General features: G+C 47.9%; 1 protein-coding gene across 7 annotated transcripts in view; it reads right to left on the bottom strand.

The window, feature by feature from the left end:
• Atp11a (ATPase phospholipid transporting 11A) overlaps positions 1-23,532 on the bottom strand; it is a 128,099-nt gene that overhangs the window by 54,331 nt on the left and 50,236 nt on the right. For all 7 annotated transcript variants that reach the window (XM_029553694.1, XM_029553695.1, XM_029553698.1 and 4 more), the window contains exon 2: positions 6,212-6,334. In XM_029553694.1, the coding sequence (XP_029409554.1) occupies positions 6,212-6,334 (123 nt within the window). The remainder of the gene's footprint in view (positions 1-6,211; positions 6,335-23,532) is intronic.

Raw genomic sequence — 23,532 nt, 5'->3', positions numbered from 1 at the left:
AGCTAGTTTAAGGTAGCTAGGAGTTCTGTGGTCAGTCGCTAAATGAAACAGTATTTGAGACACAGCCACTATGGTTGCATTGGCTGTGAGCTGCTCTGAGAGCAAATGATTCAATGTTTGTCTCCACTGAGAGGGTGGGGGCACCACAGGTGACCCTGGTGTGCACAACACATTTCCATAGCAGGCTGCATGCACATCTGGCTCTGTACTACCTAAAGGTACTGCGCTAGCTCCCTGAAGTTCTATTGCCTACCAGAGAACTAGGATCTTTGCGGAATAAAAAACTATTAAGGCTGGGTGTGGTGACGCATGTCTTTAATCCCAGTACTCGGGAGGCAAAGGCAGGTGGATTTCTGTGAGATCGAGGTCAGCCTGGTCTAAGTAGGCAAATTCCAGGCCAGCTATGGCCACAGGGAGACCCTGTCTCCAAAGACCAAAAAAACAAACCCCCCCACCCCACCCCCCAAAAAACCAAACAAACCGATAACAAAAACCAAAAACCCAGCCATTAAGAAGGCCCCTCCACAGCTGAGACCATTCACTCTGTAATTCCCATGACTCACAAAACATGCTACCATAATCAATTGTGGCTGCAGACTATATATAATGGAAAGCCAATGAAATAATGTAAATGTCCATGGATGCACTGACCTATCAGCAAAACGAACAAAAAAAGTCTGTAAGCATGAGGGTCAGAGCTCAGATTCCCCACCTATGTATAAAGCAGGGGGCAAAGGGACATGCCTATGATCCCAGCACTGGGGAGGCAGAGACAGGCAGATCCCAGGGGCTCACTGGCCAGCCAGTTTAGCCCATCAGTGAGCTCCAGGTTCAGTGAACAACTCCGTCTCAAAAAAATGGGATGGAGAATGATTAAAAAGTGATAGCCGACTTTTACCTCCGGCATTCACATGCACATGCACACATGTGCACCCCCCCCCACATGTAGACATGCAAGAAAAAAACCCAAGCACATTATTTTACACATAAGAACTGGCAACATGATCGCAGCAGGTCAGTCACACATCTTTCATTCTTGCTGATCTGTAACAACCTATGTATTTATGGAGACATATGAACACCACACAATCACACTGTCACCCACACTTATATATCAAGTTATCATCTTCTGTTCTGTTATCATCAGTGGAAAATATTCCATGCTGGAAAATTGTGGTATCAAGGCCAAGGGAATGGAATAAAGTAGCTGCTTCATCTGTAGGGGAGCTGCGTAGAGGGAGGAGGCCACAGCATCTTTTTCCAAGCAGACGTCCTGAGGCACATGGAACCACATGACACAATTAACAAGTTCTGGAGTTTTTTTGTTTTTTAATTTTTAAAAAAAATTTATTACTTTTATTTTATGTGTATGCGTGTATTGCCTGCATGTAGGTAAGTGCACCCGTGTCGTGCAATGCCCTCAGAGGTCAGAAGAGGTTGTTGGATTCCCTGGAACTGGAGTTACAGACAGTTGTTAGCTGCCATGTGGGTGGGTGCTGGGATTCAAACCCGTGTCTTCTGCAAGAACAACCAGTGTTCTTAACTGCTGAGCTATCTCTCCACCCCCAACAAGTTCTGTTTCTTCACACTCATGGAAACTTCAGGCCATGGCCTGATGGGCTCTCTGTTCTCACACTGAGAGGAGGGTGCCCGCTGGCATCTGAGTTTCATGTCTAGCCACCCTCTTGCTCCCCTGTGCATGCCAGTTGCTGGCTTTGTTACTGGTCTGGAGGGAGGCTCACAGACGCCCTACCTGCTCTACCTGCCATCAAAAGTCAATGAGACACACTGAGAGAGGATGCAGCACGCTCTGCTCTGCCAGCAGCCAGGATATAAGAAAAAGCTCCCAAAGCCTCAGGCATTATTCATCTGAAATGGATCCAGCCCACAGTTCTGCAGTTGACTGTCCTACAAAGACACTGGAATTGGACACTGGTCTGTAATCAACTCATGGAGATTCAAGATATCACTTTCCTTTGTGATTGGGGAAAAGGCTGTCAGTCTCCACAGAATGCAGACTGCTGGTGTTAAAAGGGGAGGTACATCATGGAAACAGTCATAGAGGCACTAGCTCTGCAGAAGGAACTCCAGACTCAGGGAACTGTGTAGCTAAAGGGCACTTGTCCTCTCCAGTGGCTTCAATATGCTCTTGCTCCTAAACCTCAGTTTCTTCATAAGTTAAGTTGTAGCCTCAGAAGGATGCTTGGAGTTGAAGTGACATGGTAAATATGAAAGTCATTTATATAAATATCGGCCAATAAAACACTCTACATCTACAAATTGACAGAGGTAATTTCTTATTTCACAATAATCAAAAGAGGTCCAGCTTTCCTGAAAGCACAGAGGAGCACACAGTGTAGATGTAGCCAGTATTTAATTCCACAGCCTCCTGAAGGCAAAGTAAGAACCACATGAATTTATGCCTTGAAGGACCATTCCTCACAAGGCAGTGGGCAGCGAGCCACCAGCCTTGAGTCCAGGGTCTCCCCAGGGCACCAAGCCATAGGGACATTCTCTGTGGCTAGAGGCCAGGAATGGCCATGTGGGCAGTTGGTTTTGATCTTCCTTCTTCTACTGGAACTCTAGCTGATCACTGACCACAGTAACAGCACCTCTGCCACACAGGTCAGTGATGGGCATGCTCAGCCCCTCCTGTGGCTCTTCATGGGACAAACACTTCCACAGCCCCATGATTTAGCAAAAGTGCCTGGCTGAAGCTCCACGGCACTCTTTTTACAGACATACCACCACAGACACTCTGCAGAACCTCTGTAAACTTATTTAATAAATTAGTACTTTTCATGCACCCTGAGCTGTTATTTAAGCAAAAACAATTATAAATCCCCAATTATGTCTTGCAGGCTTCCACTTCAGTTTGCATAAACCTAGTGTCAGCTGAGGTCCAGGTCCCTACCTCATCTCCAAGGGCCTTCGTTCCTGGATTTGACTGGTACAGAGGTCAGGCTGTGTGTACTTTTCCTCTGAAGCTCAGCTACTTGGTACTGAGATAAGGCACTGACCCCCCTAATGGAGGGATGAAACCCCCAGGTGCTCACTCTTCATGTTGAGATCCTGCCAGGAGGTGAGGTAAAGGGTGGGCAGGTGACTCTACCAATTCCTGGCCCTTCCTCCTGGTGGCCTGAGCCAAGAGTTCAGGCTACTCTCCTCGAAGTATGTTGACTTAATTCTGTTGGTTCCTGCTCAAGGGTTTCCTGGCATGAAGGGGCCTGCGATTCATGCACAACCTCCTTGAAAGTTTCCTTTATCAGAAAACAAGGAGGCCTTGGGGCTTCCATTCCCCCAGGGAGAAAGATTCAAGAAAAAGCCTCTCAGAATCACTGTAGGCCTGGGATGACTGAAGCACAGGGGAAGGGGTGGGGATGGAAACCACTGCTCTCCTGTCTCTCCAAACCCTCAGCAAATCCCCTCAGAGCTGGCTTCCCAGGGAGCTCTGTGGGGCAGCTCTGCACAGGTGTCAGGTACAGCTGGGACAGGACCTCCTATATCTGCCCTCTGCCACATTCCCTGAAGATCCTGTCCCTCCGAGGCCCAGATAACTGGGAAGCCTTTATTTATTTTTTTAAAAGGTTCTGGGTACCACAACAGTAACAGAATTGTGATGTTTTTGGGAACTTTGTTTTTTACTTAAAAAAAAAATGGAATATACTGGATGTCTCTACAATTTTGTTCAGATGACTGCAGAATCTGGAAACACAGTTGCTACTGATACCTAACACACTGCTACTATTGGTCTTTTTATACATTTACACACACACACACACACACACACTTATACAATATAGAATTTTTGGAAACCTTATCTGTGTTGTCAACTTTGGAAAAAAGTCTCAGTTTACTGTGTTGAGTTGGCAGTGTACAGAAATTAACAGCCACGCTGGTTTAGAAATGTTAATTTTTTTCCATTTGTACAGGGATAATGCACTGTATTAAATATGCATGCTCTTCTCTACAAGTCTGATCACAGAAAAACAGTATTCTCTAAATAATGAAAAACAAAGCACACAATTCCAGTCCTCCACATGCTTCAGTGCACAGATGGATTTTTTTAAAGAAATTTTTCTGGGGTAAAATTTTTTTTTCCTTCCAAGCACACATGGCACATGCACATGCGCACGCGCGCACGCACACATACACACACGGTGCATGCACACTCACACAAAATACACACTGGTGGGCTGGTGAAGTGTCTATCAGCTCAGAAATCACCTCAGAGAGAGCTACGCTCGCACCCAGACTTGTGAACACCCAGACTGGGAGGCATGCTTCTGCACACGTTCTCCTCTTTGGTTTGTTCCTTTTGGTTTGTTTCCTTCATTTTCAAGCCTGTGCCACTGTGGGGAACGCCTATGTGGTAGGTTTGGCTTATGGGCATTTTACTCACCCATGTTGTTTTTTTACATTAAAATTACTATAAACTTTTTAACATTGCTGTTACAAATTACACCCGTAAAAAAGGTCTTGAGAAGTCAAGCTTTGTGTCACAAAATCATCTCAACACAAGATTCTGCATTCATAAAGGATTTAGCAGATCTCACAGGGCTACACATAGGATACCGCTTATGACATAAGTAGGTCCCCAGAGAGCACTGTACTGCAGGGCACCCACATGTGGACCATGGAGATTTATTTCCTGGGATCCACATGTGACTTCCATAAGTCTGACACAGAGCTACATGCCAGAACATAAGGGTGTGAATTCATATCTGCCACTCAGGTCTGTACCTCAGCATATACTCAGCACACATGTGACACATACATACAGTGAACACATACAGCACACTCTCACAGTAAACACTATAGGATACACTGTATACACACAGCACACACATGTGGCATGCACACACAGTGTGCATACAGTATACTCACAGGTAAGTGAATACACACAGCATACATATAACTCACATGGAAGTGAACATACATGGTGAACACTGCATAAACATAGTACACACATGTGGCATGCAAACACAGTGGACACACAGCAAACACGTTAACTCACATGGAAGTGAACACATACAGCATATACATGACACACATTTATGTACCATGCACACATATGCCACCTGGGTCTGTACCTCAGCATATATCCAGCACACATGTGGCACACATGCAAAGTAAACACACATAGCACACTCCCAGTGAACACACAGAGTACATACTGCATACACATGACACACACGTGTGGCAATTACACACAGTGAACACACAGCACAACCACAGAATGAATACACACAGCACATGGATACATACATGTGGTACAATCATGGTAGACATACATAGCATGCATGCAATGAACACACTGCACACTCAGTGAACATACATGGTGAATACACACAGCACACTCATATAGTGTATGCACGCATCACACACACAATGAACATTCAGTATCACACTACATGTAAACACAACCAGCATACACACAGCACACTAACATGGTGCACAGGAATACACAGTGAACACATGGTGCATGCATAGCACACATTCCACATTTACACAGTGAACTCACAGGGATCACACACTGTGAACACACAGCAATATACAGAGTACACACAATATACACACAGTATGCATGCATTTTCAAACATGTCTGTTCATGAGGGGTGTCTCCATCCTCTGGAAAGCCACCTTTTACTCTCTTACTCAAAGCTATGAATCCTCCCTCCCTCCCTTCAGACATCCCAGGTTTCTCCCCACATCAACTGCACCTCTGCATTTCCATGTCCTTCTGATGAAAAACCACGGAGATTCCGCTGCACTTGCACCCACCTAACTGACAAGCTCCTCCCTTTGTTCTGCCTCTCACTCTGCAAAGAGTGGCAGGCCTAGTTTTTCACAGGGACAGGTGCTATGGTTTCTACTTTATACTCTTGCCAGGGCAGCAGGCACACAGCCAGACAGCACATGGGTAAGGGGCAGCAGTGAGATGCCTTGGGCTTCAGTCTGACCCTCTACTGAGGTGTGACTAAAGAGAAATGACAACTGTGCCGGGCACCGTGGCAGGCCTGTGCGGCGGATGGAGGATGAGGCCCTGACAACACATCTGACATCGTTATAGGAGTGGAGTGCTGTTTCAGTGGCACAGGGACAGTTGCACAGGAGCACTGAGGCTGCACGGAAGGCAGGGACACCCTAGGACAGCTGCCCAGGAGCACCAAGGCCGCACAGAAGGCACCTTCCCCTGTGGCAACACTACCTTGGAGGAGACGATTCTGTTGTCAGGGTATCTCTGTGGAATGTACGCCTCTGCACCCGGAGGCGGCTCCTTGTGTCCCACGTAGATGGTCCGACTGTCCACCCAGTTTTCTTCTCCTGCACACTGAGGAGAGAAAAGCAGCATCACCCTGTGCTTTGAGCCTGTAGTGCATGTTATCCCACAGTTCCCTTCCAGAGAACAGAGCCCATCCTGCTGACACAGAGGGCCATGGCCTGAACATTCATTCTGCTCATGTCGAAGGCCACGTGGGGCTCCCCAGCTCCCTCCCACAGCCTGAGTGACTGAATGGCTTAGTCCCACAAGTAAGGGGGCTTCAGTTCTCTAGCCAACTCCCTGGGAAGACACTGGACACTGGGAGCATCTGTGCTGAGGGAGAAGCCTAGAATGCTATAATGCTGGCTGATGATAAAAGCAGCATGAGGCAGGGGGATTGTGCATTTACAATAGTGGCAAGGGGCAAAAAACACATGGTTAGGTGCCAGGCCCAGAAGACCAGGAGGTCCTGAGATGTGCCTGCCTTCTGGATGTCCTTTGCTACTTGGGAGAATGCTCCCTGGTCAAGGCCAGCAGAGGCATGGTGCGTAGCCTAGCACCCATAACTCTGCCCCAGATGTGCATCCTCCCTGGCTCTCTGATCCTTTTACACAACCAGCCCCTCTGTTCATGTGCTTGCTTCCTGGGGGTCATGAAGTCCATCCCACTGGGTCCCTAGCACACTATGCTGCAAGTGCATAAATGCCGCATGTGCCACGGTGGGTATACCATTTCATCACTGAGCATGCCTCCCCCTACACTTTCCTCACTAGGGCCCATCTTTGTGAGCAGTCTGGATAACCAGACTGAACTGTAGCCATGTCCCCAGGAGCCTGGCAGAAGATAAACTCACTGACACAGAAGCCAAGCATCTCATTCCCCAGGGCAGATGCTACAACACCACTCCCAGGGCACTGACTGGTCTCGACCTACAATGAGGCAAGAGCACATTCCATACTACTGGGTGCTCTCGCAGAGGACCTGGGTTCAGTTCTCAGCACTCACATGGTGGCTATCAACCATCCTAAACTCCAGTTCCAGAAGATCCAGTGCCCTCTTCTGGCCTCTGTGGACACTGTCCTCATGGGTGTACTTGCATTCTTACAGACAAAACACTCATACACATAGAGTAAAAATAAAATCTTTAAAAAAGAGCCTCACACACAAGAGCTGTCAAGAAAGCCCCCTCCCCCTCTCTCCCAGAATGTAGCCACCCTGAAGCTTCATATCCTCACAGGGCCAGTACACTGTACTGAGAAGAGCACAAATACACAGACAGGAAGGCACCAACACCTCTCAGGGCCCAACGACACTCCTAGAAACCCTTACAATAAGCTCCAAAGGCAATGGTTGGACTTCAGGGGTAGCCGTGAGCCCCTACTGAGACTCTGAAGGCTGAAATCACCCTTCAGACTCATGGATACCCACTCAGAAGGGAGCTGTCATTTTCCCATCTACCTTCTAGGAAGAGGAAGGGTTTTGGGTGAAACGCTTATAAACTCATAAAAAAGGAGCACTGAAGACAATCTCTGTGGGCCACACAGATGCAGCCCGTGGGGTGTTTCAGCTTGTCCCCCTTGATTCTTCCCAATTCTCTTCTCACACCTGGGATAGGATGCTGCGTGAGAGGGTTTCATTTCCATGCTTGGTGTGACAGGTGCACAGCACTGTGCTTGGTGGCTGGGGAAGGCGCTAAGCTGCACTGCAGGGAGCTCTTCAGAGAAGGGTTAACCACAGGACAGCCTGGGAAGAGGCACTGAAGGCCGGAGATCTGCTCTTTGTGTGCTAACATACACAGTTAAATATTAATTCCTGCTCTTCCAGACCAAGGCCAGGAGCTGGAGCTGCTCCTGCAAATCATTTGACTGCCTGGGTCTTTAAATAGAACCTGGAAGCATTTGTCTGACAGATGCTAAAACTGGGACCGACCACCATGGAGGGTGGATCATAGCAAGAAATTAGCAAGAAGAGTGTCAAGGTTTGACCCCTAACCAGAACAAACAAACACTTACTAGCAATAATAAGAGTCTAGACTAGTCATGGGACCTTGCCCACATGACTAATTAATAAAGTACTAAAAGGAACAGATCAATAATTCTCAGAGGACAGCAGAGAGCACTTCTGGTGATGAGGCAAGGGATCTAGGCTCCATCCTGTGCAGTGTCTGAGCAGGTGGAGGAGAGTAACAAATCAGCGGAGAGGAACTCTGACACAGATCAGTGTGGAATCAGGTGAAGACTCTGGACTAGGAGACAGCAGGGTATAGACACAGCCCACAGAGGGTCAGTAAGCAATCGCAAGGAACCACCAGAGCTGCAGCCCAGGAAGCCAGGGGCGTACTGGCAGAGCAGCCTGTGGCTAGCCTGGGGAGCTCATGTGCTTAGAAGCTGGAACCCTGCACAGGTGTTACTGCATCAGGCCTGACTATACCTGCCTTGTGCAGCAGAGACCATGAGTTGGGGTCCTGCCCTGTAAGATGTGCCCACTGTCCACTGTTCCTAAGGACAGTCCACACTTCCACTCAGATTGTAGGAGGGAAAAATATTATAAAACAACTCAAAACTAGAACTCTGGAGTACAGAAAAAAATACCCAGATTTCACAAGTATTAACACTTTGCCATATTAGTGTCAGATGGATTTTTTAAGGAAATAAAATTAAGTAACAGATTTTTCAAAAAGCCATTTGAAGCATCTCCCTTTTAAAAACTGCAGGCAGTAGATGAGGCAAGGGGAGACTACAGTGACCTAACATGCCTTAAGGGACAGGGTATCCCTGGACACTTAACTCTGCCCAGCACGGTTATGTCAGGAATAGATTCCTACAGTCCACCCCCACCTAAGTGCACCAACTAGGGGAAGCTGTACCACAGCACCCATGCCTCCTGTCTCTCTTCAACACCCATCCAGAGACAACGAACAGATCAGGACCATAGTGATAAAGAAAACATTCGGGGAGACGGGCTGTCTGTGCACAGCACAGCCTCTGATGGTAACATGGTGCTCACTGCCTGGGGTGGGGAGGTCAAGGCTAGACGGCCTTTCCAGACACGTGGGTGCTGCCTGTCAGAAGCATGTCACTGCTCTCCTCAGTCCAAAAGCACATTCAATTTAGCATTCCCTTACATCACAGAAATATGTGCATTGTCTCTTTTCCTTTCAATTAATAGTACATTAGAATACGTGAAATAAATTCTTATACAATGTTCATTTGTATGTCTGCATTGTTCTTTTGGATTTTATCTTGTAATGTTTGGGGTGATTCATACTGTGAAATTATGATACCAAGAAAAGGCGCACACCATCCTGTAACTGAAATGGGAAGATCTGAGCCCTTCCTGAAGCACCCAGCAGACCCACAGTATAGCTCACATAAGCAGGACAAGGGATGTTCCAGCACAAATCCAGCTTAAGACCACTCCGACAGGTAGTTTAGCATCCTGCTACCATATTAAACAAACTGGAAGAGGGGAACGAAACTGGGTAGAGGCCTAATTTGTCATTTTTTTTTTGAGAAGTCCTGATCATGTCCTTTCATCATGTCACTGTGTCTCCATCTTGGTGGAAGCCTGAAGCTTTATGGAGTTCTGCCTGCAGTAGCACCAATCTCCCAGGCCTCTGGGGCCCTCTCCCAACCTTAGCTGCAGTGTTCTTGGTTCTGGGTGAGCCTCCCAGCTAACTCTGAACAATTTTCTTTTTGTTTGCTTGCTTGCTTATTTGTTGTTGAGACAAGAGTCTCACTATGTAGCCCTGGCCAGCCTGGAACTTGCTAAGTAGACCTAAGTTGGCCCTGAACTATCAGAGATCCACCTGCCTCTGCCTCCCCAGTGCTGGGATCGAGGGCATGCACCACCATGCCCGGCACTTGACTCTACTTCTTGTCACAGAGTGACATTAAAGATTGATTGCAAGGTTGCCCAAGGACAAGCACCCAGCTCTGCAGGTTCAGGTGTTGGGGGAACAGCTGATTTGTAGCTGACTCTAAGCAGTTCCTTCTAGCAGATTTGGTGAAGACTGGAGACAGTAAATTTCCTTCAAGCCTGCACCCTCCCAAAAGAAAGACACAGACAGAGATCTAAAATCCATGTTTGGTCAACGTCCCAATGCTGAATTCCTATGGAAAGGTGACTTAGCTTGGCTCTGTTTAATGAGACTGAACAGTCAAAAAACCAATTTCTCACCAATCTTTGGCCTGCTGAGAGATAACACAAGTGGTCCTGCTGACTTTCCTCTGCTGGCCTCAAGCCCAAGTCCACTCACAGCTGGAGTATTCCCAGCACCCAGGGACTGAGATCACTCGAGCAGGGCTGAAGAGGCTCTGTGAACGCTCTTCTGCAGGATGCAATGCTCTGAGATAGAGTGGGTACTTTATACACAAGCCCTCCCACGCTCTTATTCCAGAAGACTCATGAACAGCAGCAATTCTGAAGGTGGGTGTGGATCCTTGGCAAATCCTGCCAGGCTTGTTTCTTCCAGGAAAGAAGTTCTGGGCTGGTAAGCCCTCCACTCCACTGCCAGGATAGGGATATGCAAGCTGACCCGGCTGACCACTGAGGTCGGCTCTCTGGGGACAATGATGGCCTTGGCACCACACAGGCCTTCGCTGTGCGTACATAAGTCACTTTCCCTCAACCACAGGGAAACCGTGTCTGTGTGAACTCATGAACCCGCCTTGGGATTCTTTCTGTCGCCTCTGAGGGCAGGTTGTGGGCATGTGTCCTTCAGAGTCTTTTGAAGACACCATAAACCTGAATGAACAACACAGTGAAAACACTGAATTCAGTGGGTAGCATACTTTCTCAAAAATGTCAGCCTTTCAGGGTTGGCTGTGTGAACCCATCTGAAAATGGAAACCAGGAGGAGTGATTTTCCCCAAGCACTCAACATACAGATCTGGGACTAAGCAGAGACAAGTCTGCAGAGTGAAAAACTGAATTAGACGAAACATTAGGTCAGATCTCTATGTCCAAGCAAGTAGACACCATATATTCTTAGACTGCCAGTCCAAGCCACCCATCTGCAGACACAGCTCCCTCCAGTGAAGGGGAACCCAAGTGACAAATCAGCAATTCTGGTGTGTCTCTGGGGACATGCATGTACATACCTCATGCATGTACATACCTCAGCAGACCCCAGCCCACCTATGTGTGGCTACCAGGCCAATCTGACAGGAAGAAAGGGTGAGAGAGGGCCAGGCCTGACTTTACCCAGAAGCCTATGGTCTTCAGTCTGTGGCTTGAGGTAAGAAACACCTTAATGTGGCAGCCCAGCCTCTACAGGCCCTGCAGGGCTTGCCTTGGTCTCTCAGGCTGCTTTGTTTTTGCTATGGTGGTTTCTCATGAAATGAGGAACAGCCTGTGACTGGGAGACACCCTGTGCCCTCATGGGGGTGGGGAAGCTCAACTGTTTACTGCTTGTTTTGGGGAGAGGGGCATAGAACTTCCTTATGCTTGTTATCTGGAAGCCAACATTTCAGCCTTCCCTGAGAGTGTCTGGAGGGGTCAATAATCTCCCAGCAGCAGCAGCCTTTGTCTCTCCAGCTTTAACAGCAGAGCAAGACTTCCACAGCATCTCTGGGCATCTGTTGGGAAGGACAGCTTGCTGATCAGCTGGGCTTCAGTTTGAAGACATCTGCCTTCTACTTTTCAGAATGAGAAGGAAACAGTCACCGGCAATTGGAAAAAGGGAAGATCTCAGATCCACAGTCAAATGAAACATGCTCATGAAGGTTCCATTAGAAGACAAAAATCAAAATTGTCTGCATCCTGCTCACCAAAGCATTTCCCAGAAGCCTCTGACCCTCAGTGGAATTCCTGGCTGGTCCTGCCCTCTCCAGGGGCAGGGATGGTTCTTGATCCTCTTCAGAGACAAACAGGGTGATGTGCTGGCAAATACATCTACTACTTGCCCAATTTTCCTAGTGCACCCACCATGCAACTACAGGGAACAATCAGTTATGTATATCAGCATTTCAAGCTATTAACATCCCAAGGCTGAGCCCAAAGACCAGACAATCTGTCAAGTTTTAAATGGAGAGTGGTTTCAGCTAACTTTAAATCTCCAAACTATAGAGAGAAGCAACTGCCCCCCCACCCCACACACCCTGAGCAGAGTCCTGCACCCAGCTACATTGCTGTTCTGTTCACTGAACCTGAACCAGGTAAGAAGAGTTCCAGGAAGCAGGGGAAGTGGATGGGCCCCAGGGTAAAGGGTTTGCGAGGTCAGCCCTTTTCAGGACCCCCACCTAAGTAGAAGCCACACGCAAGGAAGGGGGCAGGGATCTGTTCTTTGTAGGGAATCGTTACACCCACATGAACCACACAGAGAGACTGGACCTGTGGACATCTGAGTCTAAGTGGACCATTACCCCAAGAGAGTGAATTGGGACAGGGTCTATCTACACTCTGGAAGGATCAACTCACATCAATGGACCAGGGTTCTACCCCCTGCATGGCAACAAATGCACACCAGTGTCTCAGTAACCAGGAGCTCACTCTTGTCACCTGCTGGACCCCAGGACTTAGGCAGGCAAGGCCAGCTGCTTGAGAAGAGAATTTATATGTGGGAGAGAATGACAAAGGGTCGGTCAAAGTACAGCAGTTTGACTGTGTGTCCTCTACTCTTGTAAGGCAGCTGGGTAAAGTAGGATTACATGAACATGAAGGGCGGACAATGACACACCCACTGTTGCACTCCTATTAAGGGGCCACCCAGGCACCAGCTAAATGGTTATAGTCTATGGCACTATCCTGGGCTTGGAGAACAAGCAGGAAGCCCACCTCAGCAGAACCTGGAGCAATGAGAAGTTCTTCGTGAGTCCTCAGAAGGGGAGGAAGGTGGCTGGACCAGCCCCACTCCCTAGGCCAGTACCCCATATGCTTTCTCAGAGCCACAGGTCCAGATTGCACAACTAGTAATGGATACAGGCAACATCTTCCAGGCATCACAGTGAAGTCATTCCCTAAAAAACAAAGGCAAGCCCTTGCTCTATGAAGGAATGGGCACCTGTAATAACTTATCGCAACTCAAAACAACAGAGCTTAAAGAGACATTTCTCCAAAGACCCACAGATGGCCAACAGACCCCTGGCGGAGGTACAGCCTGGTTAGCCCACAGGGAAATGCAAACAAAAGGCAGGAGCTCTATGGCTCCATGTACAGGAAGCTGGCAAAGCTGCAGAGACAGGATTCAGATGCCCAGGGTGGAGTGGGCATGGGGTGGGGTATGAGGATGGTAGGAGGGAAGTTCTTCTGTGGAGATGAAAGTACTGTAAGTTAGATTATCTTTACAGTTGCACAACTTAGCACATACTCAAGAGTCACTGAATTTACTCTTTAGGCAGGACACATCCATCTTGCCTCAACAAAGCTCCCCTATGGTCGGTGCCCAGGATTCTAAGCAAGGTCATGATTCTGCTTCTAAACAGGAGCAGTCTGATTTGTTGCCTGCAGGCTGCTGACATACCTTCACCTTGACTTATTAGAAGGTAACATTTTTAAAATTTAGTTTTTAATGAAGCATTTCACTGAATCCAGCAGGTATCCCAAGCAGATGCCTGAGACAGACACTGAAAGAAGTGAGGCCAGGTATTCAAAGGCTGCAGTCCAAGCTCTACCTGGATACAAGGCCAGCTGGGTGGTTCAAAGGCATGATCCTGTAGTCCTCTCTAAGCGCACACACGGAGCCCCTTGCTATCCTAAAGAGGTACAATACGAGTGTGGGAAACCCAAAATTCAACATAGAATGGTCAAGTCACAAAGCTCACATCTCCACAGCAGCCTCACCTTTACCAGTCATCAGCTGCCCCAGTCCAGTTAGAGTGAGATTAGAAGCAGACAGAGGCAAGCTTTAAATAATACACAGGAAATCAAACGGCCAGTGTTAGTCACCTAATGGAAGCTTCGAATTTCAGCTGAAACAAGCAAAGCCCACTAACTGAATTACACTGTGGGGACAGAACAAACATGTCACCAAGACTCAATTCCAGACTTGATCTTATAGAGGCCATTCCCCAAGGACAATGTTCAAATTTACAGGTATCCGATGACAGAGTCTTTGCTGTGGTGTCTACTTACGGCTGTAAATGGCAAAATTCCTTATTCAGTAGCAAGAAGACAAAAGCTCTTAGGTGTTTCCAAAGATAGGCATCCCAGCAACTCCTGTTCCCCTACAGTCAGTATGTGATGAAGCCCCCCACCCCATGCATATCCCAAAGCTCAGGCCAATGCTTGTGAATGCCTCTCCTTTGCACAGGGGTGGAAGGTGGGAGTGGGGTGGGGGGAGAATTGGTTTGTGTCTTTATGCTGGAGCTTGCTCAAGTACAGTAAGTAAAACACATTGTCCCTCTCATGGCAGCTTCTGGGAGGCTCAGCACCCTAGTCCAGACATCTCCCAGGATTTCCAGGTCTGGAAGTTCTCCGTGTGGGAATCTCTGACAAGCCTGTCCATGGCCCAGGGCTCTCAGGCTGTCCCTCTAGTTCTCTGCACCATTGCCTCTGTGGAAGCCCAGGATTGAAACCTTGCAAACTGCTCACCACACTCACCATCACTAATGTTCCCCTCTGGTTATCTGCAAGGCTCTAAGTGGTGTTCCCCTGCTGTGATCATTATTTCAAAGACAGAATCATTTAGGTTACAAAAGCACATTGATCATCTACCTGATAAGGAAATAGTCAACCTGGAAGCCATTAAACACTCACTGCCTAAGCCATAACTTCCTGGATCCAGAACTGAAATAGAAATTGCAACCACAAATGACTTTGGCTTACCCTGGGCCTGCCTCATCGAGGACAGCAGCAAGAGGAGCTACGCTTCTGGGGCTCAGTACTAGAGGTGTCAGGGGCAAACAGGTAGGTGGGGAAGAGTCAGCAACAGTAGAAACTGCACAGCATGGGGAGCATGTGGAGACTGGAGTGATTTTCAAGCACTAGCCCAGCTCCAGGGAAACACGGCTAGGCCAAGATAATTGTCCACTTCTGAGATTCACTCATATGCCGACACAGGATTTCTAACTATTGTGTGTGCCAGGTGGCCACAGCTTCCCTAGAAGATGCTGAGCATGTAAAGATGGCAGGGAGGGGACAGGCTGCCCCAGGTTGTATCTCAGCCTCTTTGGTGGCCTTAAGTGACTTATAATAAAGTACAGCATGTTTGATCACTGTATCTACAGAAACAGGACAGAACTACCATCATTACGAGCCACGGATGGTTTAATAGTCACTGCAGGCCTAGTATGTAGAAACCAGCAGGTACGTTCTCACCATGCAGGGAATGGTGCCATGGCCTCTGTGTCTCCCAGCCTCGGAACAGGGATGGAGTTGGAGCCCAGCAGATTGGTGCTGGGGATACCCCTGCCTGGTAGCCAGCAACACAGATCAATACACTGTTAGGCATAAATAGTGGTATTGCTTGATGGGGGAAGGAAGGCCCACAGCAGAGGACTAGGAGTTGCTAACATCCCCACCTGCCCTGCTTACAAGCCTACACTCCAAACTATATACCCCCACCCACATGCCACTCAACATGAGACACACAGACCCTGGTGTCCCCAGTTACTAAAATTACATCCTTATTCCAATCACTTCTTAACAGCAAAGCATGGATGAAATCAGTGGAACCCAAAACAGAGAGAGAAAGAGAAAAGGCCTGGTGTGTAGGAGGAGACCAAGAGCACCAAGAGCAGTGAACAGTCAAGCACAGGACAGATGCCCACACAATGGGCAACCAGCCCCAAATCTTCTCAAACCACACCAAAAACTGTCACCAGAAACCAGGCACAAAACCCAAGTGACTTCTATATTTATCTTCTACAACGGATTCCCTCTTTCTAAAGACGAATGAGCCAGAAAACTTAGCAAACGTATCCAAATTCACAAACAAAAACATAAGTATACACGTGAGTCTTAAAGCTGAAATTATATACCATTCAACTGCATTGTAGGCATATTTGCAAAATACTGAATATATATCTAATGAAGACAAGTACAAGGTTGAGTCAGTAATTATGAAACACTGTTTAGTAAAAATACTGACAAATTGGAGCACACACACACACACACCCCAACTTCAGAAATCACAGTTCAGCTGACTATAGCTCAGAAATAAAAAACAAAACCCTGAGATTCCACCTTGTGCTGGGGGGCGCATAGGGAGGGGAGAAAGGCTCCATCAGAGCTGTGCTGAGACTCAGTGGCCACACTGTGGGCTGCAAGCCAGGTTGAGCAGACGCTTTTGCCAGATACACGCAGCTCCTATCATTGGGCCCTGTAAGAGCTATAGGGAAACTCCTCCTTGGGGCTAACAGGATGGATGGAGGTGGGGAAGGTAATCCCCCAAACAAACTGTGCTGGGACAAGTCTTCAGAGGAAAGAAACTGCACAGCAGATCTGAGCAGAGAAGGGGCTGCCCTGCAGAGTAAAGACCTGGAAGGCTGAGAAAGGCCCTGGCTAACTCTATTGACCTCCACACTCGTGTAGGACCATCTCAAGCTGTGTGCTCTAAGGATGTCAGAAGGATACCAACAAAAACTCCCCCTGATCCTGATCACCTCTACAGAGGGAGCCCTGTCCACCTCTAAATTCAGGTCCCAGTGTCCTGACATGTAGTCTTGGTGTGCCTACAGCTGGGTCATTGTGCATCTGATGATGCCTCATGTGCACGTGGCTTAATCCTCCCCTCCTTTAGAAAACACAGCTAAGTCTGACCCTATACCCTAGGACAGGAGAGACGCTCTCACTCTAACCTAACAGCTATTTTTACTTTCTTCTCCCCATCTTAACTATGGATCTATAACTAGGAGGCAACTGATTGGAAAGTCCTGTCTACTTTCCCACACACACCCACCTCCCAGGTTTAAGTGGGAATTCAGATGGGGTGGGATGCCCACTGATACCCCTGGGGTATGGAAGGAAGGACAGGCTCATGGACTAACCCTTCCATGGAGGATCCACCCCAGAGCAAAGTGCCTTCTCGGTAGGTGCTAACTGCTCCTCACATCTCTATGAGGTCTGCTTTTGGTAAAATCACCAACCAAGGAAGAATCTTTCTGAATAATGCTTGTGGGACATGACATTTTTTACTGGAGGCTCTTGATGAAGGAGATGGTGGTGGAGGTTCTAGTCTTCCAGGGAAACTGCAAATTCAAGAGCCCAAGACAAAGGCTGAGATGGTGGACACACATACTGGAACACCCATACACAGAACACACACATATACACACACAGTCATGTATAGGACACATGCATGCACACACACATGGCCACTTAACAGTAGTCAGAGAGAAGGCTTAAAATAACTCTCTGTGGCTGGTTCCTGAGAAACACTAATTTCTAGTCCAGGGTTCTGACAGACTTCTAAATTTGTGGCACTGCTTTTCACAACACAGGCCTAGAGGAGAAAAGCAAAGAGTACCCCAGTCTTTTATTATGAAGCAGGACAGAAGGAGAAATGCTCTCTTCAGAATAAGAAAGTCATCCACACATCTTCAAGTCAATTACAAAGACATGACTGGACAGGACCTTGGGAACTCTGTGGTTGGGAAAATAGCTGTAACAGGCTTTCAATGACATCTTGAAAGATTGATCCAAAATTAGAGATGGCAGAACTTCGGTGACTGTGGGACACCTAGCCTTACAGCCTCCCACCAGGCCAGCCTATGGCTCTCCTCACTACACACTTGTCTTTGAGAATTCAGAGCTATCTCCTGTCTATAAGCCCATGTCATTGGCTCACTCATCTCTCAGTCACACTGCGCTAGCTCCTTAGGGCAGCTCGTGAAACTGAGTCAGATCCAGCTACTTCACGCTTGCATGAAGCCTGGTACGTAGGAGACCCAGGGTGGTACCACAGGGTGGAAACCACAGCCCAGTTAAGCAAACACACACACTTAAAATCCCTTCCCAAACTTACATGGTGAGACAGACCTGGTATGATAGCCAAGAAAGCCGGAGCTCAGGAAGGAGAGAGTGTTCTCAGGGAAAATCTGCACTGGAGTCTCACCTGCTGACCCCAGGCTTGGACAGCTGTATGCATATAAAGATCCACCCTGGACCTGAATTCTTGCTAAGAAAATAAGAACGTGTGAAGCACCCTCAATGGTTATTTGCACTGACAGCATGGTGCTTGGGATTGCTGAAGGTCATCTCATACATTTGCTATAAATGAAACTGTGGGGTAAGAAGTGGTGGTTCACTCAGCAGGGAAGGCCCCACGGCCGCCAAAGTCCCTCACAGATACCATAGCTGCTGCTGGCTAACAGTGAGAGCCCTCTAGACCCTCTCCAAAGGACTTGCTCATGGTTACATGCCCTCCTCATGGGGCCCACTCCTTTGAAACATCTACGGGGTATCTGAAAGGTGGGTCCCTTTGCCTCAGTTTGGATCTCTGCCCAATGTCCTCCTCACTTCCCAGAGAATGTTCCTAAGCACTACAACTTTCCTGCACAGGAACATTTGTTCTTTCTGTCCCCACACATCCAGATTCAAGCCTTCAGTGCAATAAAGAAGGCAGGTAGGAGGCAAAGTCCTGGAGTGGTCTGCCTGCCCCCAGGGAGAAAGGAAATGCCTGTGTGCTATCATCCTCACAGACACACACTGGAGAAGCACACATCCTTAAGGCTTTGACTTGAAAGCGTGTTGCCAAGGCAGCCAGCAATGTAGATGCTACAGCAATGGTTCAGATTCCATCCCTCTGGACACTGCCCTGTGGGAAAGGACAGCTAGTAAAAGACAGTCCCCCACAAGCTGCCAGGAGGGCCTCACAGCAACAGTGCCCTCCCTCTAAGGAGACCTGAAAGGTACTCAATGGGAAGACTCTGAATAGAAGGGACTGGTGTGCCCACTGCTGCCCTCCTGAGCAGCATATATATCAGAAGACCCCATCAGTGTCTACAAACCCTGACAGAGCAACCCTAAAGCCCACATCATTCATGGCTATGCACCACCTTCCACTTGGGAAGGTCTTGCTGTCATGGAAAGGTCCTGGCAGCCACAGTTCAATTTGGTGGAAGTGGTGGGAGTTGGGGTGGGGGTGGGGTGTGTTTGCATTTCACATGCACTCATACTCTTTAAACAGGGTAACAGCTGTTCCTGACTTGCTAAGCTTACCCTCCAGGAAGGGAGCGCTCTCCACCAGTCTCGGTGTTCTTATGGGGCTGGAATCTGGCAGTGGCCAGGTGAGCTGTTTACCTGGGTCTGTTCTGAAGTGAGTACATGTTTTAGAACAAGCAATTCTTTGCTCTCAAAGCCAATGAATCACCATGAAAATCTAATAAAGCATTTCTTTACTGTGAAAATATGGTAAAATGTTTCTTCCTGTGTTTGAAGTCACTTAAGAAATTTCAGCATTTTCCTCTTCAGTCTCCGGGCTATTTTTTAATCTTGACTCTGTTACACAAGCACACTCTGAGGAATGCCAATCAGACAGAGAAGAAGCCAAACAGGGTGCATGAAGGGAAATGAAAAGGGGGAAGACAGAGGAGACATTCCAGTTTGCCTGCAGTCCTGGGCCAGGACAACCAGAGACCATAGCATAGGACTATCATGGCCCAACACAATGTCCCAAGGTAACTGGGGATCTCCTGGCAGCCCACTCTTTCAGGCTGCCCTCTTCTACAAAGGTGGTACCACCTCTTGTGTTGGACTGTTTGTGTGGCTCTGTGACCAGCTCTGCCAGTGAGTTCCAGGCCAGTGGGAGAAGCAGGCAATTGTCAGACATACTTGAGAGGCAAGAAACATAGACCTCATACACAAAAAGGGCTAAAAAAGTAGGCAAGTGTGTCCATGGTTTCCATTTAAACCTCCTCCAGGACTGGAAGACTGCTCCCCCAACACTCAACTCTGCCTGGTCCCTCTGGTGACTGACAAGGTAGTATCTGGGCTAAGAGTTGCCTGAGGTGGAAAACTAGATAAGGTAGTGACAGGTCTCTCCCTTCCAAGGAGGGTGCTGGAATCTCTTAGCTGACAGATCCCCCAGTTCACATGGAGCTACCTGGCCAGGGTAGCTGGAAACAGTGGGCTTAAAAGGAACTGTGCTTCCAGGACAAGGTCATGTAAGCTAGAACACACAAACAGGGTGGGGAAGAGCTGCACCGCCACATCAAGGTGACCTCCTCACTACAGCTGTCCCCAGTAGCTGTGTGGGTGAGGAGACAGCAGGTAGGACTGCCTCAGAGACGAGGCTGGAGTCATAGATCCATCCACTTCCTTCATATACGGAGAGGCTGGGTTAGGGCACATCTGTCCTGATGCTGAGGCCACCTTGGAACTAGAAATCAATCAGTAACTCTGCCAGAAGCCTAGAGTAGACAAGGGACAGAGCTGAGGCTATACCTGCAGGGTAGAGATAGGTGACGCTGGTGCCACTGGCTAGAGAAGGTCAGCAACAGTATCAGAAGAGGTGGCCATGGTGAGTCTTGCCTGTCTTATCTAGTTCACACCAGATGAGTCATTCCTCATCCATCCCCACTCACACATCTAACAGGCCCAACTCTTCAGGAGGACACTGACCACAGGGTGCATGTGACCCAGTTAGGGCTGAGAAGTGGTCAGGGTTGAGGTCAGTGGAGGTACAGCATCCAGGGAGACCCAGCCCTTGCTAGAAACTCTTTCAGGAGTGCACACTGCATCAAAACAGCAAGACACAGCCATAACCTGTGAGTTCTCCCCACTCCTGACCTTGTGTCCCAACAGTTTGCTAGTTAGAGATCCTGATGTCACAGGTGGGCCATGTGTCACCTATGACTGGCTTCTCTCTCTCTATGAGTTGATTCTGTAGCTTTGTCAGGCTCCGCATAGAACAGGGTCCCTGTCACCTGCCACAGGGGAACAGCTGCCCCATCTGAAGGGCAGAGGGATGCTGGAAGTAGGAATGGGTGGCCTTCCAAGGAAGCAGCTAGGCAAGGACACCACATGCAAACATTCCTGGGAACTCTTGACACTGGTAACTTTCAACACGGACCTGAGGCTGTGTCCATTTCCCATGTGCTTCAGACACACAGAAGCAGGAGGAAGCCAGGTTAAGCCTTGGGAGTTAAGATGGCCTAAAATACATCTCGAGGAAGGTAGCAGGCAAGTGGTGCATCTGGCATCCAGGCTATTAGGTATACTCAGAGGAGGGTGGCTCACAGCCACACCCCAGAAGGGTCTGTTCCTGGGCCTCAGTAACCCTTGCCAACCCCCCACCAGCAACATCAGACCATCAGAAACAGGAACCTTATGGCTGGTATAGCTGTGTCCCTGGGAACACAGCACATGTGACAAGCAGCTGAATTTGACTTCCAGTTCACATGTGGACTTGTGTCATAGGCTCAGACAACCCTAAGTGGGGATGACTGCTGGGTATATAACACTGCAAGATGCCAAAAGTCCCTGTCCTGCCATTAAATGCCAACTATTCTGATGCCCAAGATGTCCTGGGCACCAGTGCCCCCTAGGTAGGGCTGTCCTGCCTCCTAGTAACGGACCATTAGCAATTGACTCTCAGCTCCCAATACAGGTCCACAACGTAGACAGAGAGCAGTCCCTGCTAAGTGTCTTCAGAGTTGATTAGCATTCCTGCCCGCATCTCTCCTTCTAGAATACCACAGTGAGTGGGGGTGAGTGAAATGAAAAACGGCCATGATCCCTCCATCCTTGGTGCTTACAGACGTCCTGCCACAGGGGTGAGGACCTGGAGGATCTGGAAGATCCAAAGGATCCAGGCTATGAGGAAAGAGATGCATCCCAGCAGGACAGGTCCAGGCGGCAAAGAGGCCTATGAAGCTGTCTCTATGGAAACAGCAAGCATGGATAATTTAAGGCTTCAGTCTTTGTGGGGAGGGCTGGCCATTCCTATGTGAATACACACTTGTAATGGAAACAGCAACTAGGAAGGGTTTTAACTAAAGCACCAAACAGGATCACAAGATCAGATTCATTCCCAATGCACTTTTCTCCTACCATTTCTAATAATAACTGAAGGGTTTTCACACCTGACACAATTCCCAGCCTGGGAACAGAGATATGGGGGTGGCAGGAGCTCCATTCTGTTTGCCACATCCCTGGGCCCTGGCACAGACTTAGATAGATCTGCACGTGCTGCTCCATCTGGCTCAGGTGTCTGAATTAAAGGCAGTCTTTCACCTTGGAGGATGTGGGACTAGATTTGGAAGGACGAGGCTCATGGACTTGGGAAACAAACAGGATTCCAGCAGAGACAAGCAGGTTTATAGATCTTAGCTGCCAATCCCACTGTTATGAATTTCATTCTTGTTTGACACCTATTCCCCCAAGGGAGTGACTGGCCACTATCCTTCAGAGCCTGCCTGACCCAGGAACAGCAGGAGGACTCGTCCCCAGGGAGGCTGCAGGTCTCAGGGTCTGAGCCACATCACCCTTCTGGAACGTCTGTTACGAATTAAAGGATTTTTTTTTCTAATTCTGTGAAGTATGTCTTGGAGATTCTGATTGGGATTGCATTGAATCTATATATTGCTTTTGGTAGGATGGTCATTTTCACAATATTAATTCTTCCAATCCATGAGCATGGGAGGTCCTTCCATCTCCTGGTGTCTTCCTCAATCTCTTTCTTTAAAGATTTAAAATTTTTGCTAAAGAGATCTTTGATGTCTTTGGTCAAGTTTAGTCTAAGAATTTTTTTTTTTCAACTATCGTGAATGGGAGCATTTCCCTGTACTTTCTCCTTTCTTCACCTGCCTGTTATTGGCATATAGAAAGGCTACTGATTGTTTGTAGGCTGATTTTATAACCTGCTACTATACTGAAAGTGTTGATCAGTTCTAGGAGTTTTCTGGTGGAACCTTTGGGACCTCTTAGGTATAGTATCATATTGTCTGGCAAAAGGGATAATCTGCCCTCTTCTTTTCCAATTAGAACTCCTTTAATTTCCTTCTCCTGTCTTATTGCTCTAGCAAGAGTTTCAAGCACTATATTGAAAAGGAGTAGAGATAGTAGACAGCCTTGTCTGAATTTTAATGGGAATGCTTCCAGTTTTTTTCCATTTAGAATGATGTTGGCTGTGGGTTTGTTGTATATAGCTTTAATTATGTTGAAATATGTTCCCTCCAGTCCAATTTTCTTTAGAACTTTTATCATGAATGCATGCTGAATTTTGTCAAAAGCCTTTTCTGCAACTATTGAGATGACTGTGGTTTTTATCTTTGATTGATGACGTTTACTGACTTGCATATATTGAACCATCCCTACAGCTCTGGAATAAAGCCTGCTTGATCATGGTGAATGACCTTTTTGATGTGCTGTATGTGGTTTTCAAG

This window comes from Nannospalax galili, unplaced genomic scaffold (assembly GCF_000622305.1).
Source record: "Nannospalax galili isolate Female #2095 unplaced genomic scaffold, S.galili_v1.0 scaffold744, whole genome shotgun sequence".
NCBI classification, from domain to species: Eukaryota; Metazoa; Chordata; class Mammalia; order Rodentia; family Spalacidae; genus Nannospalax; species Nannospalax galili.
Note: the sequence above shows the minus strand (reverse complement) of the source record. Positions and strands in the feature narration are given on the sequence as shown.